The following is a 21,431-nucleotide window of genomic DNA, read 5'->3' as shown; positions in this document are numbered from 1 at the left end:
TTTAGGGAATTCCTGGCTATGAAGCTATAATATCATTATGGGGAAGAGGAAACTCAACTAATTTCATTTTTAATTTTAATGGGATGATGTATGGTGCATGGGATGTCCCCAACGGCAGTAATAAAACAGAACGATCGTCTCAGTATCCAGGACTTTTAACTAAACACACATTCAAAGCTCAGTGGTAAAACTAGCACGGGAAATAAGGTTTACTCTCGGTGACAACTTTTAGTTCATCTGCTTTCTTTCTGACCTCTAAATGTAGAATTTTTCCTGGCTTTATTTAGTCATTGTTTGGCACAAATGGTTATTTCACTTAAAGTAATAAAACAATTGTTCTTTGTTCATTACGTGTTTTCTTGGCTTCAGTTACTGTGGCCTTTGTGGTGGCGGGTATATAAGACTATCTTCTTTATTACCCAATAACAATATCGGGTCATATTTCCCATGGAAGATTAAATATTTTGGCAGTTGTCAAATAATTAAAAAATATGTGTATGTATGTATATATATATATATAGATAGATAGATATGTATATATATATATATATGTATATATAATATACTCATCAAGAGAATGCCAAGAGTGTGCAAAGCAGTCATCAAAGCAAAAGGTGGCTACTTTGAAGAACCTAGAATATAAGACATATTTTCAGTTGTTTCACACTTTTTTGTTAAGTATATAATTCCACATGTGTTAATTCATAGTTTTGATGCCTTCAGTGTGAATGTACAATTTTCATAGTCCTGAAAATACAGAAAAATCTTTAAATGAGAAGGTGTGTCCAAACTTTTGGTCTGTACTGTGTGTGTGTGTGTGTGTGTGTGTGTGTGTGTATATATATATATATATATATATATATATATATATATATATATATATATATATATATATATATATATATATATATATATATATATATATATATATATACAGGCTAGTGCTTCTCACTAAATTTGAATATCATCAAAAAGTTTATTTCTGTTCTTCAATACAAAAAGCAAAAGTGAAACTCCTATATTATATAGAGTCATTGCAAACAGAGTGATCTATATCAAGTGTTTATTTCTGTTAATGTTGATGATTATGTCTTACAGCTAATGAAAACACAAAAGTCATTATCTCAGTAAATTAGAATACTTTATAACAGCTTGAAAAATTATTTTAAAATCTGAAATGTATGTTCAGTAAATGCACTCAATACTTGGTCGGGGCTCCTTTTGCATCAATTACTGCATCAATGCGGTGTGGCATGGAGGCGATCAGCCTGTGGCACTGCTGAGGTGTTATGGAAGCCCAGGTTGCTTTGATAGCAGCCTTCAGCTCGTCTGCATTGTTGGGTCTGGTGTTTCTCATCTTCCTCTTTACAATACCCCAGAGATTCTCTATGGGGTTAAGGTCAGGCGAGTTTGCTGCCAATCAAGCACAGTGATACTGTTGGTTTTAAACCAGGTATTGGTACTTTTGGCAGTGTGGACAGGGGCCAAGTCCTGCTGGAGAATGAAATTTCCATCTCCAAAAAGCTTGTCAGCAGAGGGAAGCATGAAGTGCTCTAAAATTTCTTGGTAGACTGCTTCTCTGACTTTGGTCTTGATAAAACACAGTGGACCTACACCAGCAGATGACATGGCTCACCAAACCATCACTGATTGTGGAAACTTCACACTAGACCTCAAGCAGCTTGGATTGTGGCCTCTCCACTCTACCTCCAGATTCTGGGACCTTGATTTCCAAATGAAAATTGGAACTCTGGAACCTTGTGGAGTGTGTCAATGACTGCCTTCTGGACATCTGTCAAGTCAGCAGTCTTCCCCATGATTGTGGAGCCTACTGAAACAGACTAGGGGACCTTTTTAAACGCTCAGAAAGCCTTTGCAGGTGTGTTTTGTTAATTATTTTAATTTACTGAGATAATAACTTTTGTGTTTTCATTGGCTGTAAGCCATAATCATCAACATTAACAGAAATAAACACTCGGTTTGTAATGACTCTATATGAGTTTCACTTTTTGTATTGAAGAACTGAAATAAATTAACTTTTTGGTGATTTTCAAATTTTTTGAGATGCACGTGTGTGTGTGTAATGTGCTAAAGTTAAAAAAATAACTATATTCGCCAGCTAATTCCAGCACCAGTTTTCTACTTTCCTGTATTAATGATATGTCGACCATGTGCACATCACTGCTGCGGCCAGTCATTAACCTCTTTAGTGATGCCTACATCTATGCTAAAGGGAGCCTGACAGGTTCATTGTCCCCTAAACAGAGGCAAAATTAATTTAAAAAAAAGTTATTGCAACCATGTATGTTTTACTGTGAAAGGCTGCAGCATCTCAGAGCTTACTTTGAAAGCCAACGGAGGACTAAGTGTCAGGGATTCACATGATCCTGATTACTCACAGAGACCACCCACTGTGATCTCTTGAGCGAACAGCTCTCTGGTGCCCCCCTACCGTCCGGACAATTGCACGATTGGCCGACGATCAATATAGGAGGCTGCAGGCTGTTCTCACTAAGTAGTTATCGGCAAGCTAGCAGTACAGCATACACACCTCCTTCCAACACATGGAATATATGTATATGCCCTCTTACTATCACTGATAGCCTCACAACAACCCACTTAATATTCGCTGCCACCACCGATCAGATTTGAAATACACTACAGGCCGGATCGGACGACTGCTTTCTGGTAGCTTATGGCTTCGGGGGAGGGAACTATTACAGAGCAAAAGAAACAGAACTATTACATTTTATATTTAATCCAAAAGGCGGCTGTGTTTATGAAAAATATACAAAAGGTTTTACAAAGAGAGACAATACAATACATATGTGGTTAAATAAGAACTTACTATACTGATCGCCAGGGCTGTGGAGTTGGAGTCATGGAGTCGGAGCCCATTTTGGTGGACCAACTCCAACTCCTAAAATATATAATAAATTGGGTACAGTAGTTCAATGCAGTTTGTGGGGAATATTTTTTCATAACAATTTGGGAAAGTTCTGAAATGTCCTATAAATGTCTGTCCTATTCCTAATCTAAGGGTCTAGACTTTTAGCTGAGATGAATCTGTGCTACAGTAAATTTACCATTTAAACATGAGCCATGTATGAGGGAGTCGGGAGTCTGTGTCCTGGAAATTGAGGAGTCGGAGGTTTGGCTTACCGACTCCACAGCCCTGCCGATCGCAGAGACAATTCAGTTTAGCTGGAGGGAAGGCACTCTAATAGACTGTTATTGAACGGGACCCCTGCTACAAAATATGTAACTTCTGGCATGAGTATGGACCCATCTTCAGCTGGGTCTTTTATGCCGAAGGGGGGACCTGCCCACACAAGCCCTGTGATGACATCACATGGACGGGGCTCCACCCTTCATGTTTTTATTAAAATATCTAACTTCCGCGATAACTCCTCGTGGGTTGATATCAGAGGCTCGCGAGTGATACCATATTTTCCATTACGAATTTTGCCTTTCTTTAGAGACCACACATGGCATAGCTGCAGTCTGTTATTTTGTATTTTTGCATTACAGCTCACCGGAAGGGCGTACAGATTCGGAAAATTGTGTATTGTTCCTTAGCTGACCCTGCCACTAAAAATGTGTCCCATTATTATTAGCAGTATAGAACTTCCGATATTCCATATTTCCTGTTGGTGCCGGCGAGACTGTAGATTTCTGTTGAGTAAATGGGGATGCCCCGGGGGGGTGAGAGAGAGTTCTTTTGAAGCTAGGAACTGCTTCCTTCTCACCTAGTTGTACATGTATCACAGGCCTGTGCTACTAGGGCTCCATTGGTATGGTAATGAGTTTGCCACCTCTGACAATTACTGCTATTTGCAAAGAAGCAACTGGTTAAAGAGTCCGCTCTTCTACTCTGACAAATGGTAAATAGGGGAGGAGGGAAGAGCGATTTCAGAGGGAGAGAGAAATTCTTAATATTTTCTATGACACCATGCATTTTGAATGATTGGTCTAAGAAGTCAGTCCCTGGCAGCTTTTTCCTGCCCCATTCCCCTGAATGATAAGTTTGTGTATAGAGGGAGACTGAAGGAGAGAACTGTCCGTATAGGGGAACCGGGCAGGGAGGAATCACAAGGGACCTGCCTCAGACTAGTCATCTGAGACACAGTCCCTGGCTGACTTTAAAAATCCAGTCGCTGATTCCTGCTCCCTGTGGTTCGGGCTGCATGATTCTCCTGTCAAGTTCCTTTTAAGAAGCCTCATTGAACTCCATAACTGTAAGCATTGCTGCACTGCCCACTGCGTTACATGTGTTATACCGTGGGGTCATCATACAATGTATAAAGCTTTTTCTGTAAGGCAGGGTGTGCCTTGCTAATTACATCCAGAAAGCTGTTTCTGATTACTCTGACTACAGTGTTGAAGCAATGGGCGTATTTTTCTTTCACCCTCTTGAATTGTGATGTGTTACATACGCTAAATGGAGGAAAGTAGTGTGACACCTATATATTACACGTACAGGAGCTTTTATGAGCTCCCATTCTAAATCCATAGATATTACAGAAGCACTTCTATCAACATTTTTATCCTCTTAATATATTGCAATTATCATATTATATAGCACTATGTATCTACAATTGTAAATCAATTTGCCTTTCTACCCAGCTAATACTTCTCTTTTCTATTAGGTCTATGACATCACGTGATTAAAAACTGACTAGTTGAATACTTCTAAGCTATATGTAGAAAGTCTATTATCCCTGTATAAGTCATGAGTCACTGCAAAGTCCCTGGCAGGGGGGTAGGAGTGAGCAGCTGGGTCAGGAGTGAAAGAAGGGTATGATTTTTTTCTGGGACAAGAGACTTCCTGTTTCTAAATAGCGCAGAGAAAAGAGAAATATTAGCTGGGTAGAAAGGCAAAATGAACAATTGTAAGTACTGTAGTGCGGCAGTGTCCACACTGTGCGGTGTTGAGGCAGTGACCCGAGAAAAGTTCAACTTAAATGTCTTTATTTACAAAAACTCACAACTTAAATGCAAATGATGTCCTCCGGATCGCAGCCGGGTGGTCCAAACAGTCCGTGTAAACTGGTTGCCGTGGGCGATGGCAGTGCCATTTTGTTTTGAGGTGTGCCAGTCACGTTGCCTTCACAGGCCTGTGTTATGTCTTCACACAGGCTTGTAGTGCACAGAGCCTCCTGTTCTGCAGCTAGCAAAGAAACCACTGACACACCCAAACCTTTGCTGCGAGTTTTTAATTGAAAACTGTGGCCATGAGCCACTTGTAAGACCCGGGCTGGAGGGTGTGATCCGCCCCCCTACCATCCTGTAGATCACTCCAAAAATAAAATCCATGTCGAGTTTTCTTAATCTGACTTGGTCAAATAGCTTGACCAAATGCAAACTTACTTTTATTTGGCACTGCAACCACAGCTGTGTCTGTGATTGTAATGCACTCCAGTGGGTTCAATAACCTGCTATGCACATCCTGGGGGATACATACCGTCCCTCGCATATGATCCCCCTCATTGCCTCACAGTACGCAATGCTATATAATATGATGACTGCAATATATTAATAGGATACAAACTTTGAGTGCTTCTTTAATATTGAAGCTGTGCTTTGCAGCTAGAACAGCTCCCATTCTCCTAGGAAGGTTTTCTTTGAGATTTTGAAGGTGTTTTTGCCCATTCATCCAGAAGAGCATTTGTGAGATCGGGACCCTGATACTGGTAATGTTCTTTCACACCAAAATTCACTCAGCAATGTCTTTTATGAACCTTGTGCTCTGGGGCACAGTCATTCTAGTTCCCCAAACTGTTCCCACAAGGCTGGAGCATATAGTGGTGCCAAAATTTTTTGTGTGCTGAAGCATTAAGATTTACTTTCACGGGATCTAACGAATTTAAGCTGACCCCTGAAAAAGAAGTTTATAGCATTATACCTCATCCACCAATCTTTATAGTTGGCTGAATGCTGGTAGCGACCTCCTGGCAATCACCAAATATCAACTTGCACATAACATGCCAGGCAGAGAAGCGCGATTCATTACTCCACAAAACACTTTTCCACTCCTCCAGAGTCCAGTGGTGGCAGTTTTACACCACTTTATCTAACTCTTGGCATTGTGCTTAGTGATGTAAGGCTTGCATATAGTTGTTTGGTGATGGAAACCCATTGGTTTGCTTAAATAGTTTTGTCTATTTAGTGCATATTGCCATGGGAAGAGCAAATGTCTCTAAATAAATACCAAGGCCAGTGGTAATTCTTTCCAAGTGTTATAGGCCTGCTAATGTTACTTTAGCAGCACTACAACAGGTCATCCAGGGAGTCACCAAATACTCCCAACAATGGTTTTTGTTCTTGTCCTCAATATATGAAATAAAATAGACAAAAGTGGAAGAGAAGCAAGGAAGAAACCAGTGTTGCCTAAGGGGATTAAATCATGTCTCCATAAAGAGATCATGCCAGGCACAGCCCTTGGACAAGAGTGGCCTTTTCTAGCTAAAACTGATGAAGTTCGGGTACTGTTCTGGTAACTGAACTTTTAAATAAGGGTCGAGTACCAGAACCCCAACTTCCACTGGTCCGCCCATCCATACCTCTGACGCGTTTTGTTAATTTGGTGGTTGATTACTGGCCTGTATAGATGGGCCAATAGTTGGGAACAATTGTTCCTAGGAACTCTCGTTCCTAGAAAACGCAGTAGATACAGTACACACATGGTCAGAATTGTTCGTACCCCTCTTTTAATGAAAGAAAAACCCACAATTGTCACAGAAATAACTTGAATCTGACAAAAGTAATAATAAATTAAAATCTATGAAAATGAAAGTCAGACATTGCTTTTCAACCCTGCTTCCACAGAATTTTGGAAATAATTAAACTCATGAAATAGGCCTGGACAGAAATGATGGTACCCCGGAAAATAGTGTGACAAAAGGGACATGTTAAATCAAGTTGTGTCCACTAATTAGAATCACAGGTGTCTGTAATCTTGTAATCAGTCAGTGGGCATGTATATAGGGCTACAAATACTCACTGTGCTGTTTGGTGACATGGTGTGTACCACACTCCACATGGACCAGAGGAAGCAAAGGAAAGAGATGTCTCAAGAGATTAGAAATAAAATTATAGACAAGCATGTTAAAGGTAAAGGTTATAAGACCATCTCCAAGCAGCTTGATGTTCCTGTGACTACAGTTGCACATATTATTCAGAAATTTAAGATCCATGGGACTGTAGCCAACCTCCCTGGACGTGGCCGCAGGAGGAAAATTGATCACAAATCAAATAGATGGATAATAAGAATGGTAACAAAAGAGCCCAGGATAACTTATAAAGAGATTAAAGGTGAACTTCAAGCTCAAGGAACATCAGTGTCAGATCGCACCATCAGTCGTTGTTAGATCCAAATTGCACTTCTTGGGCGACGACCAAGTAGAACACCATTGTTGAAAAAAAATCATAAAAAAGCCAGACTGTAATTTGCCAAACTACATGACAAGCCACAAAACTTCTGGGAGAATGTCCTATGGACAGATGAGACAAAAATGGAAGTTTTTGGCAAGGCACATCAGCTCTATGTTCACAGATGGAAAAATGAAGCATATCAAGAAAAGAACACAAAGCCTCCTCCATGTTTCACAGTAGCGACAGTTATGTTCTGGGGCTGCTTTGCTGCATCTGGCACAGGGTGTCTTGAATCTGCAGGGTACAATGACATCTCAAGACTATCAAGTGATTCTAGAGAGAAATGTGCTGCCCAATGTCAGAAAGCTTGGCTTCAGTAACAGGTCATGGGTCTTGCAACAGGATAATGACCCAAAACACACAGCTAAAAACACCCAAGAATGGCTAAGAGGAAAACATTGGACTATTCTGAAGTGGCTTCTATGAGCCCTGACCTAAATCCTATTGAGCATCTTTGGAAAGAGCTGAAACATGCCGTCTGGAAAAGGCAACCTTCAAACACAAGACAACTGGAGCAGTTTGCTCATGAGGAGTGGGCCAAAATACCTGTCGAGAGGTGCAGAAGTCTCATTGACAGTTACAGGAATCGTTTGATTGCAGTGATTGCCTCAAAAGGTTGTTCAACAAAATATTAAGTTAAGAAGAGTACCATCATTTCTGTCCAGGCAGCATTAACAGAAGCATATCGTCTAGATCACTTGAAGTAATTATCCCCCTTTACTCCTCTTTGGTCAGACCTTATCTGGAATACTGTGTCCAGTTGTGGGCACCACTTCTTAAAGACATGAAGAAACTGGAGCAAGTTCAGAGGCGAGCGACCAAAATGGTGACCGGTCTGCAAATAATGTCCTATGAAGACCGGTTAAAGGATTTGGGAATGTTTCCCTTGCAAAAGAGAAGACTGAGAGGAGACTTAATAACTGTCCACAAATATCTGAAGGGCTGTCCCACTGCAGAGGGATAAGCTTTCTACTCATTTGTACAAAGAAAGACTAGAAGCAACGGGATGAAACTGAATGGGAGAAGATAGAGATTATATGTTAGAAAAACCTTTTTGTCAGTGAGGGTGATCAATGAGTGGAACAGGCGGCCACGAGAGGTGGTGAGTTCTCCTTCAATGTTAGTCTTCAGAGGCTAGACAAACATCTGTCTGAGATGGTTTAGTGAATCCTGCATTGAGCAGAGGGTTGGACTTGATGACCCTGAAGGTCCCCTCCAACTCTATAGGATTGAATTATTTGCTCTCTTCTAAAAGGGTCATCTATAATATAACCGGGGATGCGTCCCTCTGTCTGAAGCCTCGATAGACTGCACATGCGTGACGCGCAGTCTGGCTCCAGACAAAAGCAGGCATCCAGCCGTTACAGGTAAGAGGAGTGTATGGCGCCGGAGATTGCGGTATGCGTAGGCACTGAACGCATACCGCAATCTCCGGCGCCATACTTGCATACTTACCTGACCGGGAGGAGCGTTGCCGCGGCGCCTCTCTTCGCCGGAGACCGGAGCAGGAGTGAGGCATCGGATCGGCGCATGCGCATAGCGCTATCCGGCGCCATTTTACTGAAGACACATTTACAGCAAAATGGCGTCGGACAGCGCGGTGCTCCAGCGCTGCACTCCTCCTCCGGCAGAACAGGAGGCGGCAGCGCTGGAGTACCGAGAAGAAAGGTGAGTATAACTGTTTATTTTTTTTTGTATGTGTGTACAGTGTGAAAGGGATGAGTAGTACCATGCATACCAGGACTGGGGGGGTGAGGGGTACCACACATACCAGGATTGTTGGGTGAGGGGGCCATGCATATACCAGGATTGTGGGGTGAGGGGACCATGCATATACCAGGATTGTGGGGTGAGGGGACCATGCATATACCAGGATTGTGGGGTGAGGGGACCATGCATATACCAGGATTGTGGGGTGAGGGGACCATGCATATACCAGGATTGTGGGGTGAGGGGACCATGCATACCAGGATTGGGGGGTGAGGGGTACCACACATACCAGGATTGGGGGGTGAGGGGTACCACGCATACCAGGATTGGGGGGGTGAGGGGACCATGCATACCCGGTTTGGGGGGTGAGGGGACCATGCATACCAGGATTGGGGGGTGAGGAGTACCACGCATACCAGGATTGGGGGGTGAGGAGTACCACGCATACCAGGATTGGGGGGTGAGGGGTACCACGCATACCAGGATTGGGGGGTGAGGGGTACCGCGCATACCAGGATTGGGGGGGTGAGGGGTACCGCACATACCAGGATTGGGGGGTGAGGGGTACCGCACATACCAGGATTGGGGGGTGAGGGGACCATGCATACCAGGATTGGGGGGTGAGGGGACCATGCATACCAGGATTGGGGGGTGAGGGGACCATGCATACCAGGATTGGGGATGAAGGGGTATCATGCATACCAGGATTGGGGATGAGGGGTGCCATGCATACCGGGATTGGGGATGAGGGGTACCACGCATACCGGGATTGGGGATGAGGGGTGCCACGCATACCAGGATTGGGGGTGAGGGGTGCCACGCATACCAGGATTGGGGGTGAGGGGTGCCACGCATACCAGGATTGGGGGTGAGGGGTGCCATGCATACCAGGATTGGGGGTGAGGGGTGCCATGCGTACCAGGATAGGATGGTGGGGACAGGATGGGGGCAGCATAAATACCAGGAGGGGGGCAGCACACACCAGCATGGGAGACCATATACCAATAAAAATGCTCGCCACCCAGGCGTAGAACGGGTTCAATAGCTAGTTAGCAATAACCGTGGTCATCTGACTAAGGGTGAATAGTCTAACCATGTTCTCTTTAGAGTCACATTTATTGACTTAAAACTGATATTAAGAAGAAAACTTAAAATTTGATGCCTTTTTTTAATTTTTTTTTTCAGATCTGGTTTTAAATAGGAAACCCATATAGTATACTTGTTGTTTGTGTTTTGAAGCACGCTGGTGTGCAGCCCTTCTGCCTTTTAGTCTTTTTTTTTTAATGGAAATTGCAAAAAGACACAGGAAATTATAGTGGACAAATCCTATTATCTATAATGATGAGTGTATGTGTATAGAAAATGTAATAATGCCAGAAACCTTCTGAGGAAACGGGAAAAGTTATTGTGTCATTCTGATTTACTGTATTTAGTCAAGTAGAGCAAGTCCTTTACGATTCCGGTCATTGGCGTGGTATACATAAATGCAAAAAAGAAATTGCACAATGTTTTGCAGGATTGTCAGCAAGTTACACCATGCGTTTTGGTTTTTTTGCAAAGTTGCTTTAATTAAAAGAACACCAAATCTTACAATAGAGAAACAAAACACTAGACATTCTTCCTTGAATTTGCTTTAATGCTTTCACCTTATTCTGTAGCAAACTGCAATCAAAGCTGAGAATTATAAAGTATTTGTGTCTCAAGCCATCAGAGCCTCCAGTCTAATCACAAAGTTTTGTAAAAAAAAAAATAAAAAAAAATTAAATGTTATTTATTTTAAGTACAAATAGTGTTTCTTTGCTGTTATCATTTTGCGATGGTATAGCATATTTTTACTTCGCACGTGATTAAATGGGTGGCTATCTTGCCCAAGCAGCATTCAGAGATCTGCTTTACCACATCTATTAGGAAAAAATGGATTGGAGATGTGCAGGAAGAGGAAGGGGGAGAGCTAGGACCATTGTCTATTGTAAATGTTGGATCTTGTGTGATCTATATAACTGTGTGTTCTAACAGAACAGAGAAGTTCTTTGAAACATACACGATTTCAGGATTTTTTTTTTCATTCATTTGATATTATAAATTAAAAAATATCCCTAAATGCTTTTAAAAATATTTGTCTAGTAATTTGTTAAATGTATCTAAAAAACATCCGTCAAGCACGTGGCATGAACACCAGTTTTTGGGCACAGTTTGCACCAGTATCCTAGCACATTTTCGACCAGTAAATCTGAACCACTGTGTGCAAGTTTCTCATGTTAACTTTTCTTATTCCTTTGTAGATTTAGGCTGCGTTCACACTTTGCGGCCCAGAGTTTTGCTGTGATTTTTGAGTTTATTTTCCGCAACGTGTGAATTCTGTCTTGGTGTTCTTTAAAGATGTCAATTTGACATTGTCTAACACATTTTGGACTGGAAGAAGGAAAAAAAGGAAATACATTGAAACCTTAAAGGGTTTTCTGTAACTGTGTAGAGCTAATTAGTAGATTTATATTTTTGTGGCAGTTTTGTGGCTTCACTTTCTGTCCCGTGCATTGGCCATAATAAAAAAGGGGGCTGACTTGGCTATTAAAATAAGCTTTACAGCCAGCCGTCTCTGCTCACAGCTCAGATGACACAAGAAACTCTCTTCTATAAAACCTGGAAGTGGGACTGCTGCTAAAATATTAATGTAGGCACAGCTTTCGAAATACAGGTGCATCTCACTAAATTAGAATATCATCAAAAAGTTAATTTATTTCAGTTCTTCAATACAAAAAGTGAAACTCATATAGAGTCATTACTGACAGAGTGATCTATTTCAAGTGTTTATTTCTGTTAATGTTGATGATTATGGATTACAGTCATTGAAAACACAAAAGTCATTATCTCAGTAAATTGAAATAATTAACAAAAAAATGCAATGCAAAAAAAAGGAGCATGGACCGCACCTCCAAAAATCATGCATTTGATGTAATGCCTCTTCGGCAAAAATATATATAACTGAACATGAGGTTCTTAGTTTAACATTCTGATCAAACTGTATGAAGCCCACTGCCACGTCACGGCAAACCTCGTAGTGGGTCCTAACATTTCCTACCTGAACGGGAGTGGAGCCGTGCGCCAACCACCGCCACAGCGGCAATGCACCAGCAGGGCGGGCGGCCTGGTGCCTCACAGCACTCATGCCGCAAGACCGAGTCCCCATGACTCCAGGCCACGCCGCCCCACAAGCACAAAACCACAGCAACAATGGCGACACACTGCACCAACACCACAAGAAGGGAGCATTGTGACTCACCGTCCTCAAGCTCTCATATGAGAGTAAAAATAGGCTAGACCCTCTTTGCAGTCTCCTGCTAATTAAAATCACCTGTGCCAAATGGGAGGAGTGCTGGTCCAAGAAAGGAGAAAGAATATGCAATGCAAAAAAAAAAGGAGCATGGACCACACCTCCAAAAATCATACATTTGATCTAATGCCTCTTCAGCTGGTGCATTGTCGCAGCTGTGGTGGTTGGCGCACGGCTTCGCTCTCGTTCAGGCAGGAAATGTTAGAACCCACTATGAGGTTTGCCGTGACGTGGCAGTGGGCTTCATACAGTCTGATCAGAATGTTAAACTAAGAACCTCATGTTCAGTTTTACATATTTTTGCTGAGAGGCATTAGATCAACGTATATTTTTGGAGGTGCTGTCCATTCTCTTTTTCAGCTTAATTAACAAAAAAAACCTGCAATGGCTTCCTAAGCGTTTAAAAAGGTCCCTTAGTCTGTTTCAGTAGGCTTCACAATCATGGGAAGACTGCTGACTTGACAGATGTCCAGAAGGCAGTCATTGACACACTCCACAAGGTCCCAGAGTTCCAATTTTCATTTGGAAATCAAGGTCCCAGAGTCTGGAGGAAGAGTGGAGAGGCCACAATCCAAGCTGCTTGAGGTCTAGTGTGAAGTTTCCCCAATCAGTGATGGTTTGGGGAGCCATGTCATCTGCTGGGGTAGGTCCACTGTGTTTTATCAAGACCAAAGTCAGCGCAGCCGTCTACCAGGACATTTTAGAGCACTTCATGCTTCCCTCTGCCCACAAGCTATTTGGAGATGGAAATTTCATTCACCAGCAGGACTTGGCACCTGTCCACACTGCCAAAAGTACCAATACCTGGTTTACAAACAACAGTATCACTGTGCTTGATTGGCAGCAAACTCGCCTGACCTTAATCCCATAGAGAATCTATGGTGTATTGTCAAGAGGAAGATGAGATACACCAGACCCAACAATGCAGACGAGCTGAAGGCTGCTATCAAAGCAACCTGGGCTTCCATAACACCTTAGCAGTGCCACAGGCTGATCGCCTCCATCCACGCTGCATTGATGCAATAATTGATACAAAAGGAGCCCCGACCAAGTATTGAGTGCATTTACTGAACATACATTTCAGTAGCACAACATTTCGTATTTTAAAAATATTTTTCAAGCTGGTGTTATAAAGTATTCTAATTTACTGAGATAATGACTTTTGTGTTTTCATTGGCTGTAAGCCATAATCATCAGCATTAACAGAAATAAACACTTGAAATAGATCACTCTGTTTGTAATGACTCTATATAATATAGGAGTTTCACTTTTTGTATTGAAGAACTGAAATAAATTAACTTTTTGATTGATATTCTAATTTAGTGAGATGCACCTGTAAATACATAATATTAAGTTGTATATGGTCATTTAAGGAACACATCTAAAAGTATTTTGTGGTGAAATGGACAACCAGTTGAAACAAGGTAAAGCTTTCTGTACCTAGTAGGATCTCGCCCATACCAATAGTTGTTGAGACCTTTACATGGGCCTGCACAGTGAGGACTCCTGGTCTTCTTTTAGAATCGCAGTGAAGAAGTTTCTCGTGCAATAAGAAGAACATCTGATTGACAGTAGAGATTGATAATTCACCTGGTCCAGTCACATTATTTTAATGTTATACATGTAAGAAGATTTGTGATCTCTGACCACCGCTGATCCTTAAAATGTAAGGCCTGTACAGAGTGTCAAACCCCTACAGCTCATCGAGTCTCGTACTAAAATGTGGGTCTGAGTTTAGTTTGCACCGAGAATTCGGCGCTCTCGGTGTAGATTAAGTGAGACTGATATTTGCTCCGTGTCCTAACTCATGATCACAATAGAACAAAATTTGCAAAAAAAAAAGTCAGCAGTATTATTGAATTTCTCATATCGTGGAGGACAATGCTATTTCCTGTTTGGCTGGAGCACAGAGGTTGTTGCACTGCAGATTCTTGCAGCTGTTGAACCAGTTGTTTTCCTTCCAAAGCAGCATGTTCTGCTTGGTGGGAAAAGACATTCAGTTCATTAATCCTTACTTTACAAACCGTGCCACCATCGCAGGAAAAGGGTGTGATGAACCCAGTGCGGTAAGTGTCCTATGCTCTTTGTAACACTCTATGTATAAACACACCTTTGTATTTGTTTTCTTCCAGGACAATGCCTGCACCAGGTGCACATCACAATGCTGTTTCTGCTGTCTTTGGTCCTATGGAAAGTGGCTTCGATGTTTGAACCAGGTAAAGTACTTGTTGGCACAGTTTACGGGAGTGTTTCATTTTTGTTTTTACATGATAAATAATTGGTGATTTGCTTAAAGAAAAAAAATATAACTAAAATATGTGAAATAATATTTCTACAGTCAAAGCATTTCTCCGTGAATGACATGGTGGGGTTCGCGAGTAGTGTTGAGCCACCCCCGTAGTGTTCGAGTTCGGTTCGTCGAACACCCGTGTGTTCGCCGAACTGTTCGTCGAACACCTTCGAACACCGTTAAAACCAATGGCAGGCAAACAAAAACACATAGAAACACATAGAAAACACCTTCAAAGGTGTCCAAAAGCTGACAAACTGCTCAGAAGACACAACTAACACATGGAAAAGTGACAAGTACATATAGTCATGCGAAAAGAAAAGAGGTGGAGGAGTAAAAGGAGGGGGAGACACAGATATAGGCATGTCATGCCCTTCTAAAATCCAAAAAGTGAGAAGCCGACACGTTCAGTCCGCTCCTGCCCGTGCCACCTCCGTGTCGCCGGGTTTGTGCCAGAGCCGCGGTGAACCCTGATGGCCAGCCCCCCTCTCCCAATACTGGTGCCTGTCCGCTGGTGGGTCGAGCGAGCCCCCCTGTGGTGGAGGCAGCTCTAAGCTTTTTAATTTAAATTGTCTCTCTAATTTGAATGAATACACTTTAAATCCATTTACAAGGATCTATTGGAGGGCAAGTCTCATGCCAGCAGCCGCGTAATTCCAGCTCCAGTAGCGTCCACTAAAGCTGCTGCAGTTAAAAAGCTTTTATAAGGATCGAGCTCGGCTGTCCACCGCAAGGCATCCTACTGCCGGTCCCAGCCCCTATGCCTTGAAGTGCCTCCTGATGCTCTTCACTGAGTATCCCGTGGTCCCGAAGCATTTCCTTTGAAAAAATTAAGTGTCCAAACTACAGGTGGTGTAGCTTGCTTAACAGCCGGGATAATCCGCTGACTAGCAGACACTGCTACTAGGCACAAATTATTTCCTGGGCTTGATGCAGTTAAAAATTTGTAATTAGATACTCTCGTTGGATGCTGAGAAAGCATTCCATAGAGTCTCCTGGCACGCCATATATGATTCTCTTAAAAAGCTTGGGGTAGGGGTCCCTTTTATAGCCAAAATCACGACCCTGTATCACAATACGTCACCTAGGCTGAAGATAAATGGAACTGTAGCACCCTGAGGGCTCGGTTGCTACAGAGGTATTGCACCTCACCCAGAGGTGTGATATCTCACTCTCAGGTAAGGATGGAGTGTGGATCAGGACCCGACACCTGCATGCATTACACCACATTGCCGTGGGGCAGGGCGACCAATATGCCTCTGAGATGGGCACGACAGTCCCTGTCCCTGGCTGGAGTGGGGGGAGGGAACACTGAGGAAGGGGAACCCTGTAGTGCAGGAGCAGGGAGGAAGCAGTTCCTGGGTGCATTGAGAAGGGAGTATAAAAGGTGGGCACCATCTTAGTTCAGTGCAGAGAAGTCTGAGCAGAAGTGGCAGGGAGCAGGGGCTCTGCATGAGCTCTGCTCTGGAGGCGGGCCTAGTAACAGAGGCCCAGGCCTGGAAGAGGGAGAAGGAAGGAAGAGGAGCGGAGAAGGCTCCAGGAACGAGGAATGAAGGGATCCCAGGGGTGCGGACGGGCGAGTCGCCACCGCACGCCCGAATCCACCTGCGTGGAGGGGTCAGGCCAAAGGGGGAGACCGGTCCCCGAAACTAGTGGAGGCAGGAAACGACCCTCAGCTAGAAACCGGAGGCTGTGACATTTTATGTGGCGCAGCCCCTCGCTACACCCGCTAGGAAGGCACCACATAGGGTCAGGGAAACTGGCGCCAAGTTTACCAAGAGGAGGCCCGAGGCAGCCGGACAGAAGGGTTGGTAAGAAAGGCCAGACAAAGGACACACAAAGGGGGTCCCTGTGAAGCGCTCCAAAGTTATCTGGGAGTTGTCTGAGCCCCTCACCTGGTGAGCACAGTACGACGTGGGCAGCCGTTACCTGCAGACGTGGTCTGGATAATAAGAACTGTGAGTAAAGGCCATGGACTGCATCACTGACTCCGTGTCGTTACTGCTGCTGCCCTGCACCATCACCCCCATCCTCCGCATACACTGCCCTGAGGCTATACTCCTCCCGTGGGGAGTTATGTTACGCTCTGCTGCACCCACAACACCAGCCTCAGCGGTCTGCCCTGCAGCGGCGGTTCACTCTGACCGCAATCCACGGGTGGCGTAGTCGGACATTTAAACATCAAAACCACATAAATAGTTCCGCCACTGGTTTGACCACCCTGAGCCACGGAACCGGGTCGCCGCCACGAAGACTACAACCACCAGCATCCACCAAAAAGGGTCCGGCTCCGGGTGTCCCAAGGCCCAGGGGGTGCATCAGAACATTTTCATCACCTTTCACAATCACCAATGGGACAAGGCAGGGATGTCCTCTGTCCCCTCTCTTATACATCCTAGTGACGGAGCACCTGCTCTCATCAATTCGCCATAACCCCAATATTAGGTGGATTGAGGTGGGAGGCACCGAGTACAAGTGCTCTCTATTTGCTGATGATGTCCTAGTATATATCACTCAATCACACATATCCATCCATGCTGTTATGGCTGAAATAGATCACTTTGTTACATGGTCAAATTTTAAAATCAATGCAACGAAGTCTGAGGCCCTCGATGTCTCCCTCCCCAAATCCATATAGGATTCCATCCAGTCCAACTTTCCCTTTGCCTGGCCCTCACAGGGTATCAAATACTTAGGAATTCCTATTCATAGAGACCTCTCCCATCTATGTTATCTTAATTTTGGGCCCTTTTATTGAACAACTCCATACAGACCATGGTTGGCAAGTTAGAATTGTAAGATTCACTACGTGAACCACTGGTGTTTTGTGGAAAAGCACATGTACACTGTGTTCCAAATTATTATGCAAAAAGTGTTTAGGAGTGATAAGGGAAGAATTTGTTTGTTTGTCAGTTAAACTCATTGATGGTGATGTGTGTCAGGGCTCTTTATATCACTGTAAGCAATTGCAGACACCTGTGCTAATTAGTTTGGCAGGTGTGTCCAATGAAAGGCAAGACTACTTAAGAAGGCTGTCTCACATTATTAAGCAGCCTACATTTTCTGCCAAAATGGGAAAGAAAACGGATGTGTCGGCTGCTGAGAAGCAACAAATTGTGGAGTGTTTAGGTCAAGGCATGACTACAATCAACATTGTGCGATGATCAGGATGAAGTGTCTTGGCAATCAAGAAGTATGTAGCTGATTCACAGTACACACGTGTGCGTGCTGATAAGGGCAAATTGAGGACTCTTTCCTACAGGCAATTACGTCAGGTTAAAAGAGCAGCGGCAAAAAAGCCTCGTCATAGCAGCAGACAAGTTTTTGAAGCTGCTGGTGCCTCCAACGTTCCCCGAACAACAAGATGCAGGGTCCTTCAGAGGTTTGAAGCTGTGCATACGCCATCCTGTCGACCTCCTCTATCCACTTCACACAAGCAGAAACGGCTCCAGTGGGCCAAACATTACATGACTGATTTCAAAACTGTTTTGTTCATGGATGAGTGCCGTGCAACGCTCGATGGTCCAGATGGATGGAGTGGAGGATGGCTGGTTGATGGACACCCCACGCAAACACGGCTACAGCGCCAACAAGGAGGAGGTGGAGTAATGTTTTGGGCTGGAATCATGGGGAGAGAGATTGTCGGCCCCTTTAGGATCCCTGAAGGCGCTAAAGATGAACTCCATAATGTATGTGGATTTTCTCAAACAGCACTTCCTGCCATGGTTCAAGAAGAAGAACCGTGTATTTCACAGCAAGATCATTTTTTTGCATGATAATGCACCATCTCATGCTGCACATAAAACATCTGCATCTCTGGCTGATATGGGCATAAAAGAGGACAAACTTATGGTGTGACCCCCATGCTCCCCTGACCTCTACCCCATTCAGAACCTCTGCAGCATCATCAAAAGGAGTGTCTATGATGGCGGGAGGCAGTTCACATCTAAGCAACAGCTCTGGGAGGGTATTCTGTCCTCATGCAAAACAATTGAAGCAGAAACCATCCAAAACCTGACAAATTCAATGGACGAGAGAGTTCAGAAGCTCCTTTCGAACAAGGGGTCCTATGTGAAAATGTAACATCACCTAGAATAAAGTTTTGAGTTGAAAACTGTTTGATTTCAGTTTCTAATAACCTGCTAATGCTTATAATTTCAAAAATGACCATTTTTTTGGTCTTTATTAAAATGAAAAGGTTGATCGAAAAGTTTGGGGGATCTAAGAGTGTGGCAACCCAGTAGTCATGATTACTTCGAATTCTGACAATATGAGGGTCATGTTGCAGGTAGTGCAGCAAGAAGGCACTTATGTGTCTTGCGCATCTCGGAGCCCCAAAATTATTTTCCGGGCTAGATGCAGCTAAAAATTATTATTGATTTTAAATCTGGTGGAGCTTAGTATAGATGGCCTAATAGGATCAGTGCTGCACACTGCTACAAAGCCCAAATTATTTTCCAGCCAAGATGCAGATAAACATGATTAGTAATTTGAAAGCTTAAAACGGTTGGTAGGGTGATTTTAACCAATCATCAAGCTTTTACTCTCCCCAGGATGACACAGGGGTAGAAAAGTCGTTTCGGATCCATGATTTGTTCATCTTTATGAACGTGAGTCTGTCTACATTATCAGTGGAGAGCCGCGTGCGCTTATCTGTCAGCACACCACCAGCAGCGCTGAACACACGTTCAGACAGAACGCTGGCTGCGGGGCATGACAAGATCTCCAAGGCGTAAGTGGCTAGCTCCGGCCATTTATCCAGATTGGAAGCCCAAAAAGAGCAAGGGTCCAGTGACAGTCATGGCTTCAATGTTTACTTGGAGATACTCCTGTACCATCGTCTCTAGGCGTTGACTATGTGTCAGACTTCTTGTCTCCTGTGGCCTTGCAAAGGATGGGCTAAAAAAGTGTTGAAATGATTCCGCAAAATTGATGTTACCAGCAGATACTGTGGTTCTGTTACGGTTTGAGTGCTGAACACTTGACGGTCCCACGGTTGGCAAGTTGGAACTGTGAGATTCACTACGTGCAAAACTGGTGTTTTGTGGAAAAGCACATGTAAGATTCTGCAACAGTCTCTGCTGATACTCCTGCATGCGTGCATCCCTTTCTATGGCAGGAATAATTTCTGCAAATTTACTTTTGTACCGGGGATCTAACAGTGTGGCAACCCAGTAGTCAGGATTATTTCTAATTCTCACAATTCGAGGGTCATGTTGCAGGTAGTGCAGCAAGAAGGCACTCGTGTGTTGCGCATCCAGGAGCACCAAGTCCCTGTTGTGTTGGTGGCGAGGTAACAATCATGCTTCCTTCCTCTGTCCTCTCCCCCCAACCTCGCACAACAGAAATGTGATCAAGGTCTCCCTCATCTGATGAGTCTTCCATCAGTTCGTCCTCCACTTCTTCCTGGGCTCCTGCACCTTCCTCACTAGTTTGGCTGCTACCATGCGCCCTGGTAAAACCATCTACCCCACCCTCACATGCCTGCCGCCTTGGTGCTGCCGACCGTCTGGACCTTGCAGATGTTAGCCCTTCCGCATACAACTCCTCCTCCTCTACTTCCTCCACCTCCTCTTGTGCCACCACCTGACTCCGAATTCTGTTTAACATGTGCTCCAGCATGTAAATCACCGGAATAGTCATGCTGATAATGGCATCGTCAGCACTAAACATCTTCGTCGCCATTTCAAAACTGTGCAGAAGGGTGCATAGGTCCCTGATCTGAGACCACTCCTCCAGCGTGATTTGCCCCACCTCTGAATCTCGTTGGCCCAGGCTATACGTCAGAACGTATTGCACCAGGGCTTGTCGGTGCTGCCACAGTCGCTGCAACATGTGCAGAGTTGAATTCCACCGGGTAGGCACATCGCATTTTAGCCGGTGAAGTGGCAGGCCCAACGACTTCTGTAGAGATGTAAGTCGCTGAGCTGCGGGATGCGAACGGCGGAAGTGAGCACACAGCGACCGTGCCCTCTGCAGAAGGCCATCTAGTCTGGGATAGTGGGCTAAAAATTGCTGGACAACCAGGTTCAACACGTGAGCCATACAAGGCACGTGTGTGACATTGCCCCGGCGAAGGGCCGCACCCAGGTTTGCAGCATTGTCGCACACGGCCTTCCCTGGTTTCAGGTCCAGTGGAGACAACCATTCATGAAATTGGTTCTCCAGAGCTGACCACAACTCCTCAGCTGTGTGACTCACATTTCCCAGACATTTCAATGTAAAAACCGCCTGATGACGTTGAGCCCTACTGCCAGCATAGTAAGGAGGTGTGCAGGATCCCTTCTGCGCAGTTAGAAAGCTTGTGGCATGACCAGACAGGCTTTGGGTGCAGGTGGAAGACCGAGAGGAGGTTGAGGAGGCAGAAGCAGTGGAGGAAAAATGACATAAAGAGGATTGACGCACAACTCATGGGGACGGCAAGACTTGGACAGCAGCCCCTTGTCCTGCTGTCACCATAGTTACCCAGTGCCCAGTCAGCGACATGTAACGCCCCTGTCCATGCCTACTCGTCCAAGTGTCTGTGGTGAAATGCACCCTGTCACACACAGAGTTTCTCAAAGAAGCGGTGATGTTGTGTGCGACATGCTGGTGGAGCGCAGGCACACCTTTCTTTGAGAAGTAGTGCCGACTGGGCATCTGGTACTGGGGCACTGTGACGGACAT

The 21,431-nt window shown here is 44.3% G+C and overlaps 1 protein-coding gene across 2 annotated transcripts in view; it reads left to right on the top strand.

Annotated features, from left to right (window-relative positions):
• Positions 1 to 21,431, top strand: part of SLC44A3 (solute carrier family 44 member 3) — a 94,528-nt gene that overhangs the window by 46,226 nt on the left and 26,871 nt on the right. For both annotated transcript variants that reach the window (XM_073643247.1, XM_073643248.1), the window contains exon 13: positions 14,608 to 14,691. In XM_073643247.1, coding sequence (XP_073499348.1) covers positions 14,608 to 14,691 — 84 coding nt within the window. The remainder of the gene's footprint in view (positions 1 to 14,607; positions 14,692 to 21,431) is intronic.

The sequence above is a fragment of the Phyllobates terribilis genome, unplaced genomic scaffold (genome assembly GCF_046119375.1).
Source record: "Phyllobates terribilis strain yellow unplaced genomic scaffold, ASM4611937v1 Scaffold_8__6_contigs__length_399053987, whole genome shotgun sequence".
Taxonomy (NCBI): domain Eukaryota; kingdom Metazoa; phylum Chordata; class Amphibia; order Anura; family Dendrobatidae; genus Phyllobates; species Phyllobates terribilis.
Note: the sequence above shows the minus strand (reverse complement) of the source record. Positions and strands in the feature narration are given on the sequence as shown.